The sequence below is a fragment of the Oncorhynchus kisutch genome, linkage group LG16, assembly GCF_002021735.2.
Source record: "Oncorhynchus kisutch isolate 150728-3 linkage group LG16, Okis_V2, whole genome shotgun sequence".
Lineage (NCBI taxonomy): Eukaryota > Metazoa > Chordata > Actinopteri > Salmoniformes > Salmonidae > Oncorhynchus > Oncorhynchus kisutch.
The window spans coordinates 47,314,513-47,333,502 of NC_034189.2; the positions used below are offsets into that span (position 1 = coordinate 47,314,513).

The window sequence follows — 18,990 nt, forward strand, 5'->3', positions numbered from 1 at the left end:
TTTTCTGTTGGATTAGAGGAAAAAGGGGGTAAGTGAGCATCAGACAATAGGGATTCACTACCGTACCTCGATATGCTTCTTGATCAGTGTGTGACTCTCAAACTCCTTCAGGATGAGCTCTCTTCTCTCAGTCACCATCTTCCTCCGGGCTGAGATCTGCCACCTCATGTCATCCATCTCTTTCTGTCAAGAGATTGCAGTTTTATTACTGATCCACGATAACAACATGCGAACAGATGAAGTGGAGAAGACAGGGATCACAGGACAAAATTAACTGGGGTTTTTAACGTATCACATATGACTGTAATCTGTCAACATCTACACTGGTTCCTCAGCTGCTCTGACCTGTGCCTGCTTCACAGCGTTCCCCTCTGGGTTCTCCAGGTCGGTCCTCAGCTCCTCTCTCCTCCCTGTGAGCCCTCGTCTGGCTCTCCACTTGCAAGACAGCTGTCCGGTGGCCCTCCATCTTGTTCCGGTAGGTGTTGTAACCGGCCAGCACGCGGCTAAAGTTGTCCTCCTCTTCCTTCATCAGCAGTCGTAGCTCTGTGTTTTCGTTGTAGACGGTGACGGAACGCAAGCCCAGGTCTTGCATGTGTCGCTGCAGTTGTTCCATCTCACCCTCCAGGATGAGAATCTGCCTCACGTTGGATTTTAACTCCACTTCAGCTTCTTTGCCTTTCTTCTCAATGTCTGATAATATGGCCTGGTAGCAGATGAAAACAACATTGTTTTTCACTGAGTGTTAAAACAAATGTTCCGATATTAATGTTGCATGGAAAATGTATATAATGTAAGCAGCAACAATTACAGTGTTCCTGGAGTTTTAAAATGTTACTGGTCAGTGTGTTAGCAGGTAAGGAGAGATTCAACTGGAGAGAGCTGAGCACTTGTTGTTCCTCCCGGAGGGCCACAATCTGGGCATATCCTTGTTGAGAGACATCTCCTAAAGCTTGTGTTAGAGAGAAGTCAGGCCCTCCATGTGTCTCTACAGCAATACATGGAATGGACCATGTCACGTCTGAAGAAAGAATGTGGTTTGTTATTAGTTAAGCTAGCTAGCTTCCTAAACTAGCTTGTTGTAGCCCTACTAACGTTAGCTCTTTAGTATCTCCACCCCCAACAACTTTAGGCTGTTTTAGCAAAGCATCCCAACATAATACAGATAGTCCAACATTTTATAAGGATTTTGCTAAATGTTTTCTTGCCATTTTCCACCGTCATCCCAGCAGAGTTGGCCATGTTGACACGTTTGTTGTTGAGCGCGAAACAGAGTTGGTTTTCGCGCTCAGCTCAGCACGTGCGCTCTCTTGGCCTGGCGGACGTTTCCGGTGGGGGGTTTCCGGTGTGATTCCCCCAATACGACCCATATTGACTGACTTCACCTTTGGTCGGTGAAGTAAACTAAGTGAAATGTAGCCCTAATTTTCATATTAATTTATTTTACAATGGATTGCCAGATGTCCGGATTTGATTCTATACATCATTTTTATGTGATAAATGACAGGGACTTGTCACTATGGTTTCTGGTGGTATGAGACAGTATAGATGTCAGTTATGTGTATTTACATGTTTCCCAGTGTTAGGCCATAGCCTACTGGTTAGGTCCACAAGTGGTCTTTTAGGGTTAGCGAATAAAGTAAGGACCATTCTCTCTATCTCTATACCTTTATGAATCTCATTTATGATATGAAAAGAAGGCAGTTATGGAGAAAATGTGTCTGTAGGCTATTTGATTGCACACAGCAGACCTCCAGGATATGTACTCAAGTCACTCATTTTGTTTTCTTACTAAAACCAGAATATAGGAAGGATATAAGGAAGCCAGTACTGATACATCCCCATTATACTTCCATGCACACTTCCTGTAACTGTGTGCGCGTGTGTGTGTGATGGGATCAAGTCCTTTCAGTTTTTGTGCAGTCTACTGGACATGTATTGCGACCATCCAGATGAACAAAACAAGGTTTCTTTCCCAGGCCCATGCAGCCCATAAAGCCATGACCCAGTAGGATTTGGCTGTGAAGGCGGGTGAGAGACCCACCGTTAGCTAAACAATAGCCGATAGATTTGATTTACTAGCACAGGACCTGACAGTTATTTGTGCTGGTGGATGTAAATATTTTATTTGTTGTTTGGGTTTGTTTGCGCACTAAAAATAGCTAATTGTTTGAACGTGATGACAGTTGGAGTTCCCCATTTGTGGTTGAATGCTTAGGTATAGGGAAAACACTGGGCTATTATTGTTAACATGTTTGCCTCCAGATGCTGAAGTTCTGAGTAATTAGCTGCTGTGGTTTCTGAGTCTTGTGGCTTTATTGAGACAAGTTTACGGTGTACATAATAGGTGCAGGTGTGTGCCGGTGCCCGGTAACTAGTTATGAAAACAAAACGGATGTGCTGCAGTGAACATCATGATCTTATAGGCTATTGCGCCATTACATCCTATGCACTTTTTATGAGTTTGAATTTCTCATGTGTGTTTGATTAAATAGAGCCCTCCTCAGTCAATCTCAGTCTGTTTCTCATAAACACAACAGGATAAACTGTATGTACGACTCAACGCGGTGCTCCCTTTCCCTGCCTCCTTCCCTTCCCTCCTACTGTCCCTCCCTTCCTCCAATCCCACATTCCATCCAATCCCTCCCTCCATCTGTGACTCAATATAACCACAACTATTTCCTGTCTGGTTCCTGTCTGGTTCCCTGACATTGTCTCTCATTCCCTGTGTCTCATCAGCACAAAAACATGTGTGCCAAAGAGACGGTCTTGACTAGGTCACAGGTGTTCCTGTTTTTACCCTAGTCTGCATTGTGTCAACACAACTAAACATTAACTAGAATTATCTGTTGCTATTATTTTGTCCACTCCATCCTTCCTCAAAATAGGAAGAGAGAGAGTGAAGAGGGGATGGATGGCGATACAGTAGAACATAGCTATGTTTATTTTTAATTTCATACAATGTTGATCTTTTAAATACCATTAATAGCCCTAGAACAGGGGTTGTTGGCTGTGGGTGGTCAACTACATGAATACCCTTTTATTCATCTCATCTGCTGATATTTGGGCTACCTGTGTTTTGAGGTGAACACTGAGGTTTCCAGGTGTTTGATGCCATTCCATTCACTCCATTCCAGACATTATTATGAGCTGTCCTCCCCTCAGCAGCCTCTACTGATTTGAAGTATAGTAATTTGAGTGCTTGCATCAGCAGTTTTACAGATTAAACTTTTATTGATAGCCGAGCTGATTCGTGTGCTATTGTTGCCCATTTTCTGAAAGGTTATAGATTGGTGCCAGTTATATGCCAGACTGAAAACAAATGAGAAACAGTCTTTGTTTCAGTGGACGACTTTAATACTCTCTTAACAGTGCAACTGTAGAGCTGAGATGGGTGGCGTTAATGCACGCTTGGACATGGAAATGACATGGGAGTGAAGAAAGCTTTCAAGGGAAACATGGTGTGTGTGTTGAATTGTTCTAATCCAAGCATGGACAGATCGACTCCTCACTTTTCAAATGGATTTTCACGTGAAGAAGGCAAACTAAGCATAGTAATGACATTACACGTCAACAAAAGAGTATCTCATTTCATTTTAAATCAGAGACATGAGGCGAGGTGGGGGAGGGGCAGGACTATAGGGGTGAGTGAAATCAGGGAATGAATAAGGAGAGTAGGGGGCCTCTAAATGTGCATGACACAGCACTTCCAGCATGCATCACTAACTGGAGTTATTCCCTTCTAACCACAGAAAGCACATAAAATTGAGGTGCCCTGCGCTCGTACGCCAGAGAGACAGTGTCAAGTTTTCAGAGATGTGCTGAGGTAAAACAGTCTCTCAGGGTGAAACGTAATGGTCTAATGGTATCCCTGTTTTCCTATGACATGGGTTGAAGCATGGCAATATTGGTGATAATAACAGAGCATTTATAATCTCTCTCCTGTATTTTTACAATTGTATATGGCTTTATTGGAATGTTCTATAAACACACAAAAAAACTGAACACAGAATTGAATACGAGAGACATCAGAAAATACATAAATATTGAAAACTTCATAAAACTAACTTCATAAAACTAAATTAAAAGTGAGCCAAATTCAGTTTGTTTTCACAGTATAAAAATACAAAAATCTATTCCATATGCAGACAGTCCAGCTATCTAACAGATAATAATTCTACCTCATCTACAGCCCTGAGCTGGGAATGGGATTAAAGAGATATCAGTTACTAATTTATCAATTAAGTGCCCTGCGTCTCCTTCCTCATTCTTCATCTGCTGATTCTGAAGGCCCCGAAGTAGCTTCCCTCAGCTTCCGGGTCCAGCAGCCAGGAGTTGGACACACTGACGTAAATACTGTCCCCGGACCCTAGGGGGAAAGCCCCTCCCTGCTGCTGACAACACATGTGGTAGTGACCCCTCTGCCAGTGCCTGGTGCTACCGCTTTTCATTAGCACAGCTGGCCTGAGGGGGGCACTGTGACTGTGACGCTCGTTGAACACGTATTGTATAAGAAGGGCACCAGCCCCGGCCCCATCTTCTCTGTGAATGCTAGGCTCTGCTGAAGCCCCTTTTCTCCCTGGAGCATGAGACCCAGACTCCAACAGTGACTCCTCTACCTGGTCGTAGTACCTGAAGCAGGTTTTGGCGTAGATGTAGTACAGGCCTCCCTCGCGGACCAGGATCCTTCCGTCATGGTACCCGATCTTGGACAGGTGTCCATGGGCGTGGTCCCAGTGGATCATTGTGTTCTGGATGTCTCTCTGGATGTGCCCACTGGTAGGCTGAATGGGTAGGTGGGCTGATGGTGTGACCTCCCTGGGTTTTTTTGGGCACCTCTGTGACTCCCCTCTCTGGAGGTCGTCCGAAGTCTCAACTAGGGCTGGTCCGGTCTGGGTGACCTGAAGTTACCAACAGAGACAGCAGCAAGAGAGGTTAGAGATCACAGTAGCCCAACTCCCTCATTCGGCATTGATACACTGCTGTTAGAGACACATTTATAGAGTTATTGACCACTTGTCACTTAAACTTTTTTACTGCAGTAGGCTAAATCAGGGTCACACAGTGTATTTCTTGGTAGTCTTAAACAAATCTACTTTGAAACAAGTATTCACCTTCACACACATGGTTGTGGGCTTAAAAAGAAGAAGACACCTGCACCATGTCAGATATAGAGTTGAAATGTATTACATTTTGAGTTTGCATTTCAATATTACACTTTATATACATGACAGAAGACTGAAATATTACAAAACTGTTTGACATTGAAACATCGGATTTTCTGCAGGTTTTTGAAATAATGTTTATTAATTATGAAAAATATGAATAACATTCCACCCATGAGGCCACTAGGTCACTTTATATGTACAGTATATACTGTATTCTAGTCAAGGCCCATCCTATATAACTAGTGCTGTACACACCTTCTCTATTCATATACTCTCCCTACACACCAATATACATATTTATATTCCGGACTCTGACATTACTCATTCTGATATTTCTTAATTTCTTACTTTTTGGATTATGTGTATATTGTTGTGTATTGTTAGGTATTACTGTACTGTTGGAGCTAGAAACACAAGCATTTCGCTGCACCTGCGATAACATCTGCAGATCTGTGTAAACCAATAAACATTTCTTTGATTTGTTGCTTGTAATACATAAGGCTACTTTGTAAGCCATAAGAGGCAATAGCCAGTAAGACCGTCCATACAATATGAAACACTTTGCCTCTGTTTGAAGTGTAACGTGTTATAGAGGTTGTGGTGAGAGAGCAACCACTTGAAATGGATTACATTTAGTGCAATGTGTATTTGAGGCAATCATTGTATATCATTTTTTTTGTCCAATGTTTTCCTGCAGCACCTGTAAACTGTTATGACAATAACTTTTTTCTTACAAAATACAATTTTTGTGCTATAGAATTACATAGATTTGATGACCATTTTTAGAGGAGACTCTTGGTATAATCCAATCTAAGAGACCTATGCATTAGGACTTGTATTATTATGATTACCTTACCTGTTGAAGATGACCTGTCAAATGAAGTACAACAGCAACACTTGATACCACTTGAAGTAATCCCATGAAAACGACAGTACCCATAAGAGTTCTGTTTGAAGTTGCTTCTGTTCTCCTGAGCTGCTGAAGTCTTGGCAGACTGCTTTCCATTTCATAAAGATCCGTTTAATACTGAACGTTAAATATCCACTGTGTTTCATAAAAACAGACCCAATGTTAGGCTATGCTTTCCCCAAGATATGTTTGTATTTCTGCGTATTCTCATTACCAATAGACGTTTTAGGAGGTGGTTTTCTCAGTTTAGTACCCCCTCTTTGAGGACCAATCAGATTACAGATGAATTGAAATAGCTTTTTAACACCACCAGGGGTGCTGTTGTAAAACACTGTGCGAAAAACATTATTTATGACTACATATCCCAGCATTCAACACCACCCTTTGACCTTGCTGGAAGCGTGACTATATTCTTTACAATGGTAATACATATGAGATGATAAACTCATGTAACCAGTTTACACTTACTTCGTATACACTGTAGCCAGATGCTTACGCAGAAATGTATTCGAATGTATGGCTGGTGCGCCCTCCACATGCGCAAGACAATATGGAAGGAACTAGCAAATCGATCACTCGTATCATAAAGACGTTATTTGAACAATCATTTGGGAGATTTATACCGGAATGAGTCCGTACAAAGATATCTTCGGCAGCTTGTGGAAGAGTACAGAGATGTCACCAAAACATTACAACATGGGTTTCTCAACGCCCCCGCCAGGAAAGAGTTGAACAAGAGACAGATGTGACTTTCACATCGGCATGTTTCAGAGCGCTGAACATGCCGTGAAAGACCTAGAGGAGGTTGAAACTCTGCTTCAGAGTAAGTAAGCTGTGTTCTGTTTAGTGTATTTTGTTAATTGCTAACTAACTAGTGGTCTTTCTGTATCTTCCTTTCATAAGTGTCTGTAACGCCTACGTGCCGTAATGACCAGAAGAGGTCGCCAATGCTTCAATAACAATGTGCTAACTGTGAAATGTGTCATGTATCTGAAAATGTTGTAGTCATCCATATTCTCCTTTTACAGAGACAGTCGGTTCCAAAGAGGAAGGCCGACAAAAATGGTCCAGCTACTGAAAGAGGAACAAGCACAGATCACCCAAAGAATCGAGTCATTGAGAAAAGATGTATGAACAAACATTAGAAACAGAACATTTTACATTTCTGCCTTGGTCAGTCTGGAATTTGATGAGAAAATCTGAATTCATATTCCCCCAGTTGATCCAGACACTAGTACCCAGTGACCCACATGACACCAGTAATGTCCTTCTGGAGGTGGTAACAGGGCGGACAACAGGAGGTGAGTCGGTGAACTGTAATTACTCAATGAACAGCATAGGCCATGGACAACGGCTCTCCATTACACTCCTGGTCCTGATGATAATGTATGTCCCCTCTCTGGTGCACATGTTTGGATCCAGGTGACATCTGTCAACACTTCACCAGAGAGATGTTTGACATGTACCAAGGCCTTGCCAGCCACAAGAACTGGGACTTTGAGATCTTCAACTACACACCTGCTGAATATGGTAATGCTTCTCTTCTGTCTGTGTTTTATGGGTCACTGGATGAAAGTGTCTGCGTTTATGTATGATTGATTGGTGTGTTTTATGGTCTGATTTGATTCACTCAGGTGGACTGCACCATGCGGCAGTAAGGATAGTGGGGGAGAGTGTGTACCGGCGTCTGAAGCATGAGGGAGGGACACACCGGGTCCAGAGGATCCCCGAGGTGGGCCTGTCCTCCAGGATGCAACGCATTCACACAGGAACCATGACCGCCATCGTCCTGCCTGTCTGAACGATAATACATTGGGATTCTGTTTTGTAGCTGGACATCAGCATTGACCCTAAGGACCTGCGGGTTGATACGTTCAGATCGAGAGGGGCGGGAGGTCAAAGTGTCAACACAACGGACAGTGCTGTCCGAATAGTACACCTGCCAACAGGTAAGAGCTTCCAGTTCGGGGAGACAGAATATGTATTGAAAATCCACTTTAAGAAGTTTTTTAATATCTTCATTGAAAACCAATGGCACTTCTCAATTCTTGATTTTGAATTGATCTCCTGATATTGACTGAATTGAAATTGAATTACTGACTGACCCGTTCTCTGACCCTAGGTACAGTGGCAGAGTGTCAGACGTCCCGCTCTCAGCTGCAGAATCGTGACGCTGAATGCCCGCCTCTACCAGAGCATGATGGGCAGAGAGACGGAACAGAGACTTACAGCACGCAAACAGCAGGTGATCCCCGACACACAGTCCCATCCTTACGCTTTACTGTCCCCCTCCTCCCTTCCCCAACTCACCTCAGAGCCATTCATGTTAATCCTTCTCCAGGTGGGCACTCGCTCCGTCAGAGAGGATTCGCACCTACAACTTCAGCTAGGACCGCGTGACAGATCACCGGACTGGCTATGTGACCAGAGATATCAAGGTGGGCTTCTAACTATGCAAACAAGCAGTCTATAGTGGAAGTTGATTTGTTGTGTAATGTTTTTACATGTAGTGGTAATAGTTGGTTAATGTGTCTTCTGTATTCCCTTGGCAGGAGTTCATGAGGGGCAGGGAGCCCCTGGATGACCTGATCTCAGAGCTGTTGGAACACAGAGACAAAGAGGCTCTGCTGGAGCTGGTGGTGACCTGCAGTCAGAGATACTGACTCAAGACAGTGTGACGCCTTAGTTCTGGGAGCTAGCTGACATGACCCACTGCAGACAGGAGAACAGTCAGACCAGATATGGAAGCAGTTGCGCAAACACTGATCCTGGTTCAGTTTGTGAAAAGAATGGTGTGTGGGTGGAGAAAAGAGAGCAGAGAGAGCCTGGCTACAGACAACCCCGCTCTTTAACCAGTCTCAGACATATACCCAATTACACCCTAGCATTTTAATAAAGTCCTAAAACTTGACTGAAAATAGTTGGCGACGAGCCCTGCTCCTATTGGGTGTGTCAGACCTATGTTTCAGCCCAACACACACGCTCTAATCTCAAGCACCCAGCCATGACTGGCAGCTGGCCAGCCATGGCATCAGTATCTCTCCTACACAGCCATATCAATGAGCATGTGTTGGCACCAGTGAAGGGTTGAATTACCTTCGAGGCTACTCGAGCCCTGTGAAATGTTGGAGTTGCTCTGACAGAAGTCTGCAAAATAAATCCGTGGAAGACTATTGATTATTAAAGGCTGATGGACTAAAGGAAGAAGCATAGAGAAAATGTCCACACCAGCAGAATATATATTCAAGTACAATATTTCATCAAATCATACTGTAGAAAACTTTCTTTGCATTCTCCTTCTCGCATACTCCAACCATGCTGGAGTACGGTCAAGGTCTGGGTCTCCCCAAAGCATCGTAGCACTAGGATGTTAATTCCATTGAAACTAAATAGACAAAAGATGGCCGTAGTGCTATGATGGTTTTGGGAGACCCAGGCATGAGCATGTACTGGTGGTGATGTGGAAAATAACCACCACCACAGTAAGGACATCACAGGGGTACATCACACACGCATAAGAAAATACCTCTGGGAATGATAGTCTGTCCGTCACGGCTGTACGCTATTCAACTCAAATAACAAAGCAGGAGGGCATCAGGCATTGAAAAAGGAAATTGTAAAAAGTAAGACAAACACTTGAAGTTAGGACAGCTAAAGCCACTGATCCAGCTGGTTTCAGACGTCTGCTTGTCCTATTCAACCCCAAAAGCTGCTAATATGATGTAACTTGGAAGGTTGGATGGGTAAAAGTCAACCTGAACAATTCTGAAATGATGGCATCTTGGTGAGTAGCTAACTCGAGTTCTCTGCAGCCCACAGGGACCTGACCTGCATATCCAGGTATTGATATGACGTTGCTCAAATTGTCCCCTTACACAATAACAACAGTCTCCAACAACATCCCCCAGTTTGTCAAGCCCTGTGTCTGTTTAAAAAGAGTTAATATCGGAGTTAGCCTGAGTATTAGTCATCATCTCCCCGTTGCCTCAGGCTCCTGGAGGATTTCCCGTTCTCTGCTTTCCTCTTCCTGAACGTGGCCCCGGCTCCCGACGCGGGGCCTCCCTCGTCGCCCAGAGAGGTGATGATACGCTCCCTAAACTTGGGTTTGGGCTCAGGTGGAAGCTCCGTGGGGGCGGGGGCGCTAGCTGCACCTTCCACCTGTGGTAGCTGCAGGTCCACTTCCTCACTGGAGGAGAGAACGTGGGTGGGGTATAGAGCAGGTAGGTGAGTTATTAGTTTAGCATTTAATAAGGCACACAATAACAAGTTGGCTAAAGTAGAGACAGACTAGCACCAGGGTCCTGTTCATTATGGCAAACTGTAACAAAATCTCATAGTTAAATCCAAATGAAGACATTGACAGTATAACAGGCTCTTACTAAGGCTCTTCTTCTTCCAGTATCTGTTCCCAGGCTCCGTAAGGGTTGGTCTTCCTGGGCTTCTTAACAGCAGGCATCTCCTCTTTCTCCTCAGGCACAGCTGCCGGTGTGTCTTTGGCCCCTTCGTCTCCCTTCCCCCCGTCATCATCCTCCCCATCTTTATTCTCTCCCTCCTTGTCTGAAGGCAGTGTATTCTTTTTGTGAGGAGAGCAAATGATTATTGAACTGATCGTCAGTCACCATGACTCAAATCCTAAACTAATGCCTACTATTATTTGTGCCCATTCACTACCAATGGGGTTGTATTGAGAACTGAGTCTCACCCTGAACTGAATCTTGGTACCTGTTTGGAATCCTCTCTCTCCCCAGCTCCTTTGGTACTGTTGGAGCTGTCCTCCCCAGAGAGGGGTTCTGGCTGCAGGGCAGATGGGTCATCTAACCCTGGGGGGCCCACTGTCTCTTCACTGGGCCCAGACCCAGACTCACCCCCGGCAGGGAGATCTGCAGGTCTTTCCCAGCTGGACTCTGTCAGAGTGGGGGAAACATCAAAACTATGTCAAACATAATTATGTCAAACATACATCATTCTTGTCATCACCTGTCTTCATAGACTGACCTCCAGTCTCTGTGTTGTAGTAGTATGTAAATCCATCAGGACTGACGGCCTCCATCCAGGCACTACCTAAGGAGATCTACAGGAAAAAAAGTGATCACACCAGGACTTGAATGCATTACCTCGGTACATTGCACTGACTCTAAACATATCAAATGGGTAACAACATATAAGAGACTTCCTGGTGAAATGAAAGCTATTAAGAAATGACATTAAAAAGTTGTCTACCTCGGTTTGACCCGGCTGTGGAGAGGGTGTGCTCTTTCCCTGCAACCCACATGGTTTGTCCCACTGAGATTCTGAAAATATATAAAAACACAATGCTTCAGGAGAAAGGTGAATGGTCCTAGGTGTTCAAAACTGATTTATTAAAGTCACAGTCTGACTTTTAACCCGACATCTCTGATATCTGCGGAGGTGTTGTGGTCTTCAGCCTACCCCAGGTTCGTACAGATATTTGCAAACCAAATTCAAGGGCTTTCGAGGACCACCAATTTGTAATAGTTCCTATTATGCAATTGTTTCTATTCGCCACCAGATGACGGTATATTCACCAAAACCTCATGACAAAAAACGTACTTACTATTCATTACTACCTTGTAAGCTCTACTCAATAATACGTGTTTCACTACTTATTTACTACATACATTAGTGGTAAATCAGTACTGATGATGTAATTTGAGTAGTGATGAGTAGAGTTTTGGGACATGCCTACTAGTGAACACACATTTCTTATTCGCATTACTACACAACTCCAGCTTTGACAGTATTGTAGTTTTATTGGGCATTTGGGAATCTACTACTTAATAGCTACGAAAAAGCATCTCGCTTCTGACTGGCAGCTTTAGAGTCGCCGGTCGGGAGAAGGGCGGGTGGGCTGTGTGAGGAAAACGGCACGTGAACGGCAACCAGAACAGCAGGAGCACGGCTGCTGCTTGATAAAGTGGAATATCGCAGGCTTGAATGGGGCAACAAAACTAAAAAAAGCTCTGGAGAGAAAAAGTCTCAATGTAGAACTGGTGCCAGCGCAGAATGCAGCGTTGTGCCTTTCCCCTCCAGGGCCGATTACACCATGCTCGACATGTCGAGGTCTGATGTATTTATTTCACCTTACACAGTGTGGGGTTGGTTAGGTCCAGTGATGTCGCGGGGGGAAAAAGGTGGGTAAACTATACAGAACAAAGATAGAAAATGGGTTTCATTAGCTGAAATAACAGACCCCATAAATGTTCTATTATGCACAAAAGGCTCTATATTTGCCCAGCATTTTAGCTATCGATGTGACGTTTGGCAGTGCCTAATCAGTCGGTTCTGTAGCTGCCTGGCTGAGTGGCAGGTAGAATGAGAGAGCTCGCCTGGCAACCACAGTGGAAACACATGAAATAAAACTCGCTAGTGTACCTGGAAATGAATTCGTAAGAGCAATATATTTTTCTAATATTTTTAATATTAACATATTTGATAGTTTTCTGTTGTCCCATTTTAATTCAAGTACTTTCCAAGTACCAACTTGAGAAAATGTCAGAGTTTTAAGGTATTCAAGTAATTGAATTTCAGAGTGCCAAATTCAATTACTTTAAGCACTTCAAGCACCTTGTGTGAACCTTGCCTACCTCCTGTCATAGAGTTGTAGTAGTATGTGAGTCCTTCGCCTGTCTTTCCCTCCACCCAGTTCTCGGATTCGTTTCTGGGCATCCTCTCCTTTCTAGGCTTTCGCTTCTTTTCTTGTTTTCGAGATTGAGATGGAAATTGAGATGGAGATGGAACTGGGCTTGGAGTTTGGGCTTTGGTTTGAGATGGGGAATCTAAGCAAACACACAAAATCACATTGATATATTAGCCATTTGAGCAGACACTCTTATCCAAAACAACTTACACTGAGTGTGTTTAACAACTTTTTAAAAGCTTCATGTTTCATTAGTCGTATGTACAGTATACGCGTGGTGTACATCATCTGACAAAATGCTTACTTGACAGGTTCATCCTCGACAATGCAACAACAATGAGATAATAAAATATAAGAATACAAAAACTATAAGAAATAATGGTAATAAGTTAAACACTTATTAGACGGTACAAATAAAAACAGACTGGCAGGTTATTAAGTTAGTAAATGAATAAAACATTTAACTAAGAAGTTACCTGATGGTTTTATCCCCAACCTTTTCATATCCTCCTCATAAGCTTTCAGTGCAGCCGCCTCCATCGTTGCAAACTCTTTAGACTGACGATCCTCCTTCTTCGCCTTGTCAATGCTCTTCTTTTGCATCTGTACAGAAGAGAGGCCGGAGTATCAGTCAAGTCACCAATGAGATGACAGCATGGGGTGAGAGTGGCTTATCTGGACCTTATCTCTGCTGAAATACACCCCTAGGCCAGGCATTAGGGCTATGCATGCCAAGCTGTGTTTACAAAGCAGCAATAGTTTCCCTTGCAACAGTGACCCCTGTTGATACCTCTGTGTATTCACGTGTTATCAGCAGACTACATAGAGCCCAGAGAGAAAACAGTATAGTCTCAGGTGATTGACACATTTATGGCATCTGTATTTCTTATGCAGTATGGTAGCTACAACCCTGGCACTGACAGGCACCCATCTTTCTGTTTCACAAGTTGAAGGCAAAACACAATGATGACAACTCACCTCAGCAATTTTGGCAGCAACATTTTCTTTGTGGTTCTTCCCTCGTTCATGAAACTCAACACTCTGCATGAGAAACAAACAAGCACAGGGGTGAATACATGATCAAATCTTGTCCTCAGCCACAACCCCTTGCAGTCATAACATAACAGACTGCTCTCTCATTGACACACATCACCAAGAACAAGTAAGCATTCATTCAACATTAGCAACATGAGAAGGGCCTAGTCAAAGAGACTGAATAACTAGCATGATGATCATGCCTGAATGGGTAGCTAGTCGGCTAATTACACCAACTTTACATACCGGTACAAATTACATTACAATTTACTCAACACTCACAGGTTTATTGTCGGCTATCCAGCACTTGCAGTACTGGCAGAATTTCTTCGGCTGGGACTTCCAATATTCTGACCTGAGTAATACAAACAACATTAAACAACTTCATAAACATGTGTTTGAAAGCTGATCAGAATAGCAATTTGGGCAGTGAATAAAACGCAACCTTGGTCGTACAAACTGAACTAGCTAGCTTATGAATAGATGCAACAATACGAAATCAAATGTTATTGGTCATGTTATACAACAGGTGTAGACTTTACAGTGAAATGCTAATTTATGAGACAATTCCCAACAGACATATGTCTACAATGTATGTTTTTTTATGCACAAATTATTTGCTTTATATTTATATATATTTATATATGTCTGTTTTTGAAAGAAAAACACTTTTTATATAACATCAAATTGATCAGAAATACACTGTAGACATTGTAAATGTTGTAAATGACAATTGTAGCTGGAAACGGCTGATTTTTGATGGAATATCTAAATAGGCGTAGAGGCCCATTATCAGCAACCATCACTCCTTTGTTCCAATGGCAAGTTGTGTTAGCTAATCCAAGTTTATAATTTTAAAAGGCTATGATCATAGAAAACCCTTTTGCAATTATGTTAGCACAGCTGAAAACTGTTGTTCTGATTAAAGAAGCAATAAAACTGGCCTTCTTTAAACTAGTTGAGTATCTAGAGCATCAGCATTTGTGGGTTCGATTACAGGCTCAAATGGCCAGAAACAAAGAACTTTCTTCTGAAACTCATCAGTCTATTCTTGTTCTGAGAAATGAAGGCTATTCCATGCAAGAAATTGCCAAGAAACTGAAGATCTCGTACAACACTGTGTACTACTCCCTTCACAGAACAGCGCAAACTGGCCCTAACCAGAATAGAAAGAGGAGTGGGAGACCTCGGTGCACAACTGAGAAAGAGGACAAGTACATTAGTGTCTAGTTTGAGAAACAGACGTCTCACAAGTCCTCAACTGGCAGCTTCATTAAATAGTACCTGCAAAACACCAGTCTCAATGTCAACAGTGAAGAGGCGACTCCGGGATGCTGGCCTTCTAGGCAGAGTTCCTCTGTCCAGTGTCTGTGTTCTTTTGCCCTTCTTAATCTTTTATTTTTATTGGCCAGTCTGAGATATGGCTTTTTCTTTGCAACTCTGCCTAGAAGGCCAGCATCCTGGAGTCGCCTCTTCACTGTTGACGTTGAGACGGGTGTTTTGCGGGTACTATTTAATGAAACCTCTGTCCTCCAATGGCACTCCGTTGTCAGTTTAGCCTACATTTCACTGATCTTAGTAACATTTTACTCCCTCTGTTTAATATAACACACATAGATTAATTATTAATTTCGGTTGCCTATCCTGACGTGAAGTTTGTTCTATAGAAAGTATAGAAAGAAAATAGGAGGGAGAATTTTGGCAGGCAAGAAAATGGCTTTCCTGAAATCCCCCCCCCCCCCCCCTCTAATTTCCTTAATTTTGTCACTAAGGTAAAATACTTTGTCGCACATATCAGAATCAAATACTTTCTATAGAACAAACTTCGACAGGATAGGCAACCTAAATGAATAATTCATCTATGCGTGTTATATTAAACAGAGGAGGGAGTCAAATGTAGGCAAGCAATAAACATTTCAGAACTACTAGTTGAATAAGACATGGGAGAGATTAACATTTTGGCAAAGAGATGTATTTATAGACTAATACACTTGAAACAAATAGCCAAATCGAAAAACTGCAGACATTACTAGTGCCTCCCCTGCGATCAAACCGCCATAAAAATAAAAATAAAATGAAACGCAGCCTAACCTGATCATTGACAGCTGTCTTGAAGGACACAAATAAAAGATGCTTTCTGCTACTAAGATCAGTGAAATGTAGGCTAAACTAACAACGGAGTGAAGAGCAGAAATCTCAACTAGCAAGCAAGTCGCAGCAATGAAGAATTGAGTGTATTCACGCGAAAGGGGATTTTCGGAGTCAATGTGCTTGGTTTACTTGGTAGTTGAGGTAATTCAGTATGTATATATGGGTAGGGGTAAAATGACTATGCAATCAGGATATATAATAAACAGAGTAGCAGCAGCGTATGTTAAAGTGTGGGTTTTGTGTGTATGCTGGAGTGTCAGTGTAGTATCTGTGAGCGTGCATAGAGCCAGTGTAAAACAAATGAAGATGAATAAATAATAAAGGGTGTCAATGTAAATTGTCCGGGTAGCCATTTGATTAACTTTTCAGCAGTCTTATGGCTTGGGGGTAGAAGCTGTTCAGATGCCTTTTCGTCACAGACTTGGCTCTCCGGTACCAATAACGTTAACGTTACATAGTTATCTTTAGTAACTCTTAAAACGAAATTGCAATGGGTGTGACGTGAAACAAAATACTCACATTGTGTCTTCTGATCCAATATAACGTTAATATAATGAAGGTTAAACAACCTAGCTAGCTACACACAAAAGCAGAAAACGTTGAACATTTCTCAACCATCAACAACACGGCGTCCGTTTCTTATGACGTATATACGGATGTCTTTGAGGGTCAAAACTAGTTGTACTCGCTACTGTTATCGCTTTTATTGACTTTATTTTAACAACACAGTCGTTTGAAAGTGTCGTTTTAATCGCAGTTTATTATAAGGAATATGAGAAGAAGAATGGATTGAATGATGTAATTACACCTAAATATGTCTTCCGTCCCATGTAGACGAAACAAATAGTCTATAGTCCTTCCAATGCTCAAGATCTCCCATATGGTCTAGCGGTTAGGATTCCTGGTTTTCACCCAGGCGGCCCGGGTTCGACTCCCGGTATGGGAACAGATGTTTTTTTTTTTTTTTTACAAAATTGAACATGTTCTCTATAAGCAGTGTTTCCTCACCCTGCTCCTTGAATACATTGGTGGAAAAGTACCAGATTGTCATACTTGAGTAAAAGTAAAGATACCTTAATAGAAAATGTCTCAAGTAAAATTGAAAGTCACCCACTAAAATACTACTTGATTAAAAGTCAAAGTATTTTGGTATTAAATGTACTTAAGTATCAAAAGTAAGTCTAATTGCTAAAATATACTTAAGTATCAAATTTGCCTCACGTTCTTCTCAGTAATTATTTGTCCCGTTTTCAATAAGACCCTCTCAGAGGGAATGCAGTCTCCCTGTCATGACTTTAGTAAGCCGTGGGTATCTTCAATGAATGGACATGTAACCGACATGTAAGTGGTTACCCTTGATGTCCAGCAGTCAGTGAGTGGTAAGGCAAACTGCAGTAGCTTTCTGGACTCTTTCCAGCACTGAAGCCTATGTGCTCTCGTACAGTTGTGGAATAAGTGATTTTGAAAGGGTTTTCCTGCTTGGAATTGTGTACATTGGATTTAGACTATTGCTCTAAATTCTAAAACCTCTGTCCTCTACGACTGAAAATGGCTGGAAATCGGTGGCAATCATTTTAGCCAATGCCATATCAATTTGGCCTTGTTTTGCTACAGATTTGTCCAATTTGGCCTTGTTTGCTACTTTGGCATAAGCTGGTCCATAGAAGACTGCGTAGCTGTGGGTCGCGGAGTAGCCCTACTTGACTGCGTGGATACATCTCCACGTGTAGAGGTGCTGGATCCACCACGATCACTAGCAGGCCCGCTAGTTTCTCGAAGCTCTGCTACAGCTAGCTTCACGGTTGGGTGCACAGTGTCTCCTATGCCGGTGTAGCTTGTGCGTAGAACCGGCTTTATATGATATTTTCTTTTGGCAAATTCTACACTGTGTTTTAACATTGACTACATTATTAAAATGCATCCAAATGCTACTGTGCTTCCGACTCATTTTCCAGCTGTTGTTTTCACAGCTGTACCTTCCTCTGTCATCCGCTGCTACTACGTGTGTGACTGTGAGTGAGTTGGCTCGGCCCTCCCTCACGCATCATTTGTTCATTGGTTGACACTGCGTGTCTGATTGACAGGAACAAGCGGTGGAACTGTTTGTCTGAGCAGACAGTCAGAACGAATGTGTGCGCTTGAGCATTTAGGCATATATATATATATATATTCGTTATTTGAATTCATTAATGCTACTCATTTAAATATTTTGATTATTCATATCTTATTTTTTGTAAATAGATTCGGCTTTTCTGATATGCGAGCCGGCTCCCAAAGTTCACCTACAAGACTCGTTCGCGAACGAAACATCACAACGAACAAAGCATTTGTGTTTAGTGAGTCTGCCAGGTCAGATGCAGTAGGGATGACCAAGGATTTTCTCTTTAAGTGCGTGAATTGGACAATCGTCCTGTCCTGCTAAGCATTCAAAATGTAACGAGTACTTTTGGGTGTCAGGGAAAATGTTTGGAGTAGAAAGTACATTATTTTCTTTATGAATGTAATGAAGAGTTGTCAAAAATATAAATAGTAAAGTACAGATACCCCAAAAACTACTTAAGTAGTATTTTAAAGTATTTTTACTTATGTTCTTTACATCACTTCTCGAATACCCCCAACAGTACATATTTTTATTGTAACCCTGGACAAGCACACCTGATTCAACTATTCACCAAACCCTCAATGAGGTGTTTGTCCAGGGCTACAATGAAAAGCGTACTGTTGGGGTCAAGGGTTCGGAAATACTACTCTACAGCACTAATAGGCTTACCTGTGGATTTTACTGTTAAATTACTAGTTCATGTTCCAATCTCCCATATGGTCTAGCGGTTAGGATTCCTGGTTTTCACCCAGGCGGCCCGGGTTCGACTCCCGGTATGGGAAAGGAATTTTTATTAAAACCTTGAACATGTACAGTAGGCCTAAAGATACAGGTACGGTATATGCCTGCCCGTGGCTTTGACTGTTAAAATATTGTGAACTGACAAAATAGAATACTCTATCCGATGTAGGCTACTCTAGTAATGCAGCAACTTGCGCTCACAGTCTCACACCAGAAATACATGTTCATC

At 42.4% G+C, this 18,990-nt stretch overlaps 3 protein-coding genes, 2 non-coding genes and 1 pseudogene across 5 annotated transcripts in view; 3 read left to right on the top strand and 3 right to left on the bottom strand.

Annotated features, from left to right (window-relative positions):
- The window catches only part of LOC109890543 (coiled-coil domain-containing protein 122), a 1,701-nt gene extending 689 nt beyond the window's left edge, over positions 1 to 1,012 (bottom strand). The window contains exons 1-2 of the mRNA XM_031792672.1: positions 346 to 1,012; positions 67 to 183 (exon numbers count right to left, since the gene is read on the bottom strand). Coding sequence (XP_031648532.1) covers positions 67 to 177 — 111 coding nt within the window. The 5' untranslated portion in view covers positions 178 to 183; positions 346 to 1,012. The remainder of the gene's footprint in view (positions 1 to 66; positions 184 to 345) is intronic.
- Positions 1,013 to 3,332: 2,320 nt separating this feature from the next.
- LOC109890535 (tumor necrosis factor ligand superfamily member 11-like) lies at positions 3,333 to 6,460 on the bottom strand. Its single transcript, XM_020482458.2, has 2 exons — positions 6,022 to 6,460; positions 3,333 to 4,898 (listed from the first exon to the last, which is right to left on the bottom strand). Exons 1-2 carry the CDS (start codon positions 6,169 to 6,171, stop codon positions 4,269 to 4,271), a joined length of 780 nt encoding a protein of 259 aa, XP_020338047.1. The 5' UTR covers positions 6,172 to 6,460; the 3' UTR covers positions 3,333 to 4,268.
- Positions 6,461 to 6,469: 9 nt separating this feature from the next.
- Positions 6,470 to 9,213, top strand: LOC109890536 (peptide chain release factor 1, mitochondrial-like; annotated as a pseudogene).
- An 81-nt stretch (positions 9,214 to 9,294) lies between these two features.
- Positions 9,295 to 16,557, bottom strand: LOC109890533 (WW domain-binding protein 4). Its single transcript, XM_031792673.1, has 10 exons — positions 16,439 to 16,557; positions 14,051 to 14,123; positions 13,712 to 13,774; positions 13,210 to 13,336; positions 12,681 to 12,872; positions 11,296 to 11,366; positions 11,071 to 11,146; positions 10,798 to 10,979; positions 10,455 to 10,648; positions 9,295 to 10,261 (listed from the first exon to the last, which is right to left on the bottom strand). Coding segments are annotated over exons 1-10 (1,203 nt in total). The 5' UTR covers positions 16,441 to 16,557; the 3' UTR covers positions 9,295 to 10,038.
- A 236-nt stretch (positions 16,558 to 16,793) lies between these two features.
- On the top strand, positions 16,794 to 16,865 carry trnae-uuc (transfer RNA glutamic acid (anticodon UUC)). The gene has a single exon. It is a non-coding gene; the product is annotated as a tRNA-Glu (tRNA).
- Positions 16,866 to 18,730: 1,865 nt separating this feature from the next.
- On the top strand, positions 18,731 to 18,802 carry trnae-uuc (transfer RNA glutamic acid (anticodon UUC)). Its single transcript has one exon. It is a non-coding gene; the product is annotated as a tRNA-Glu (tRNA).
- The last annotated feature ends 188 nt before the right edge of the window (positions 18,803 to 18,990 follow it).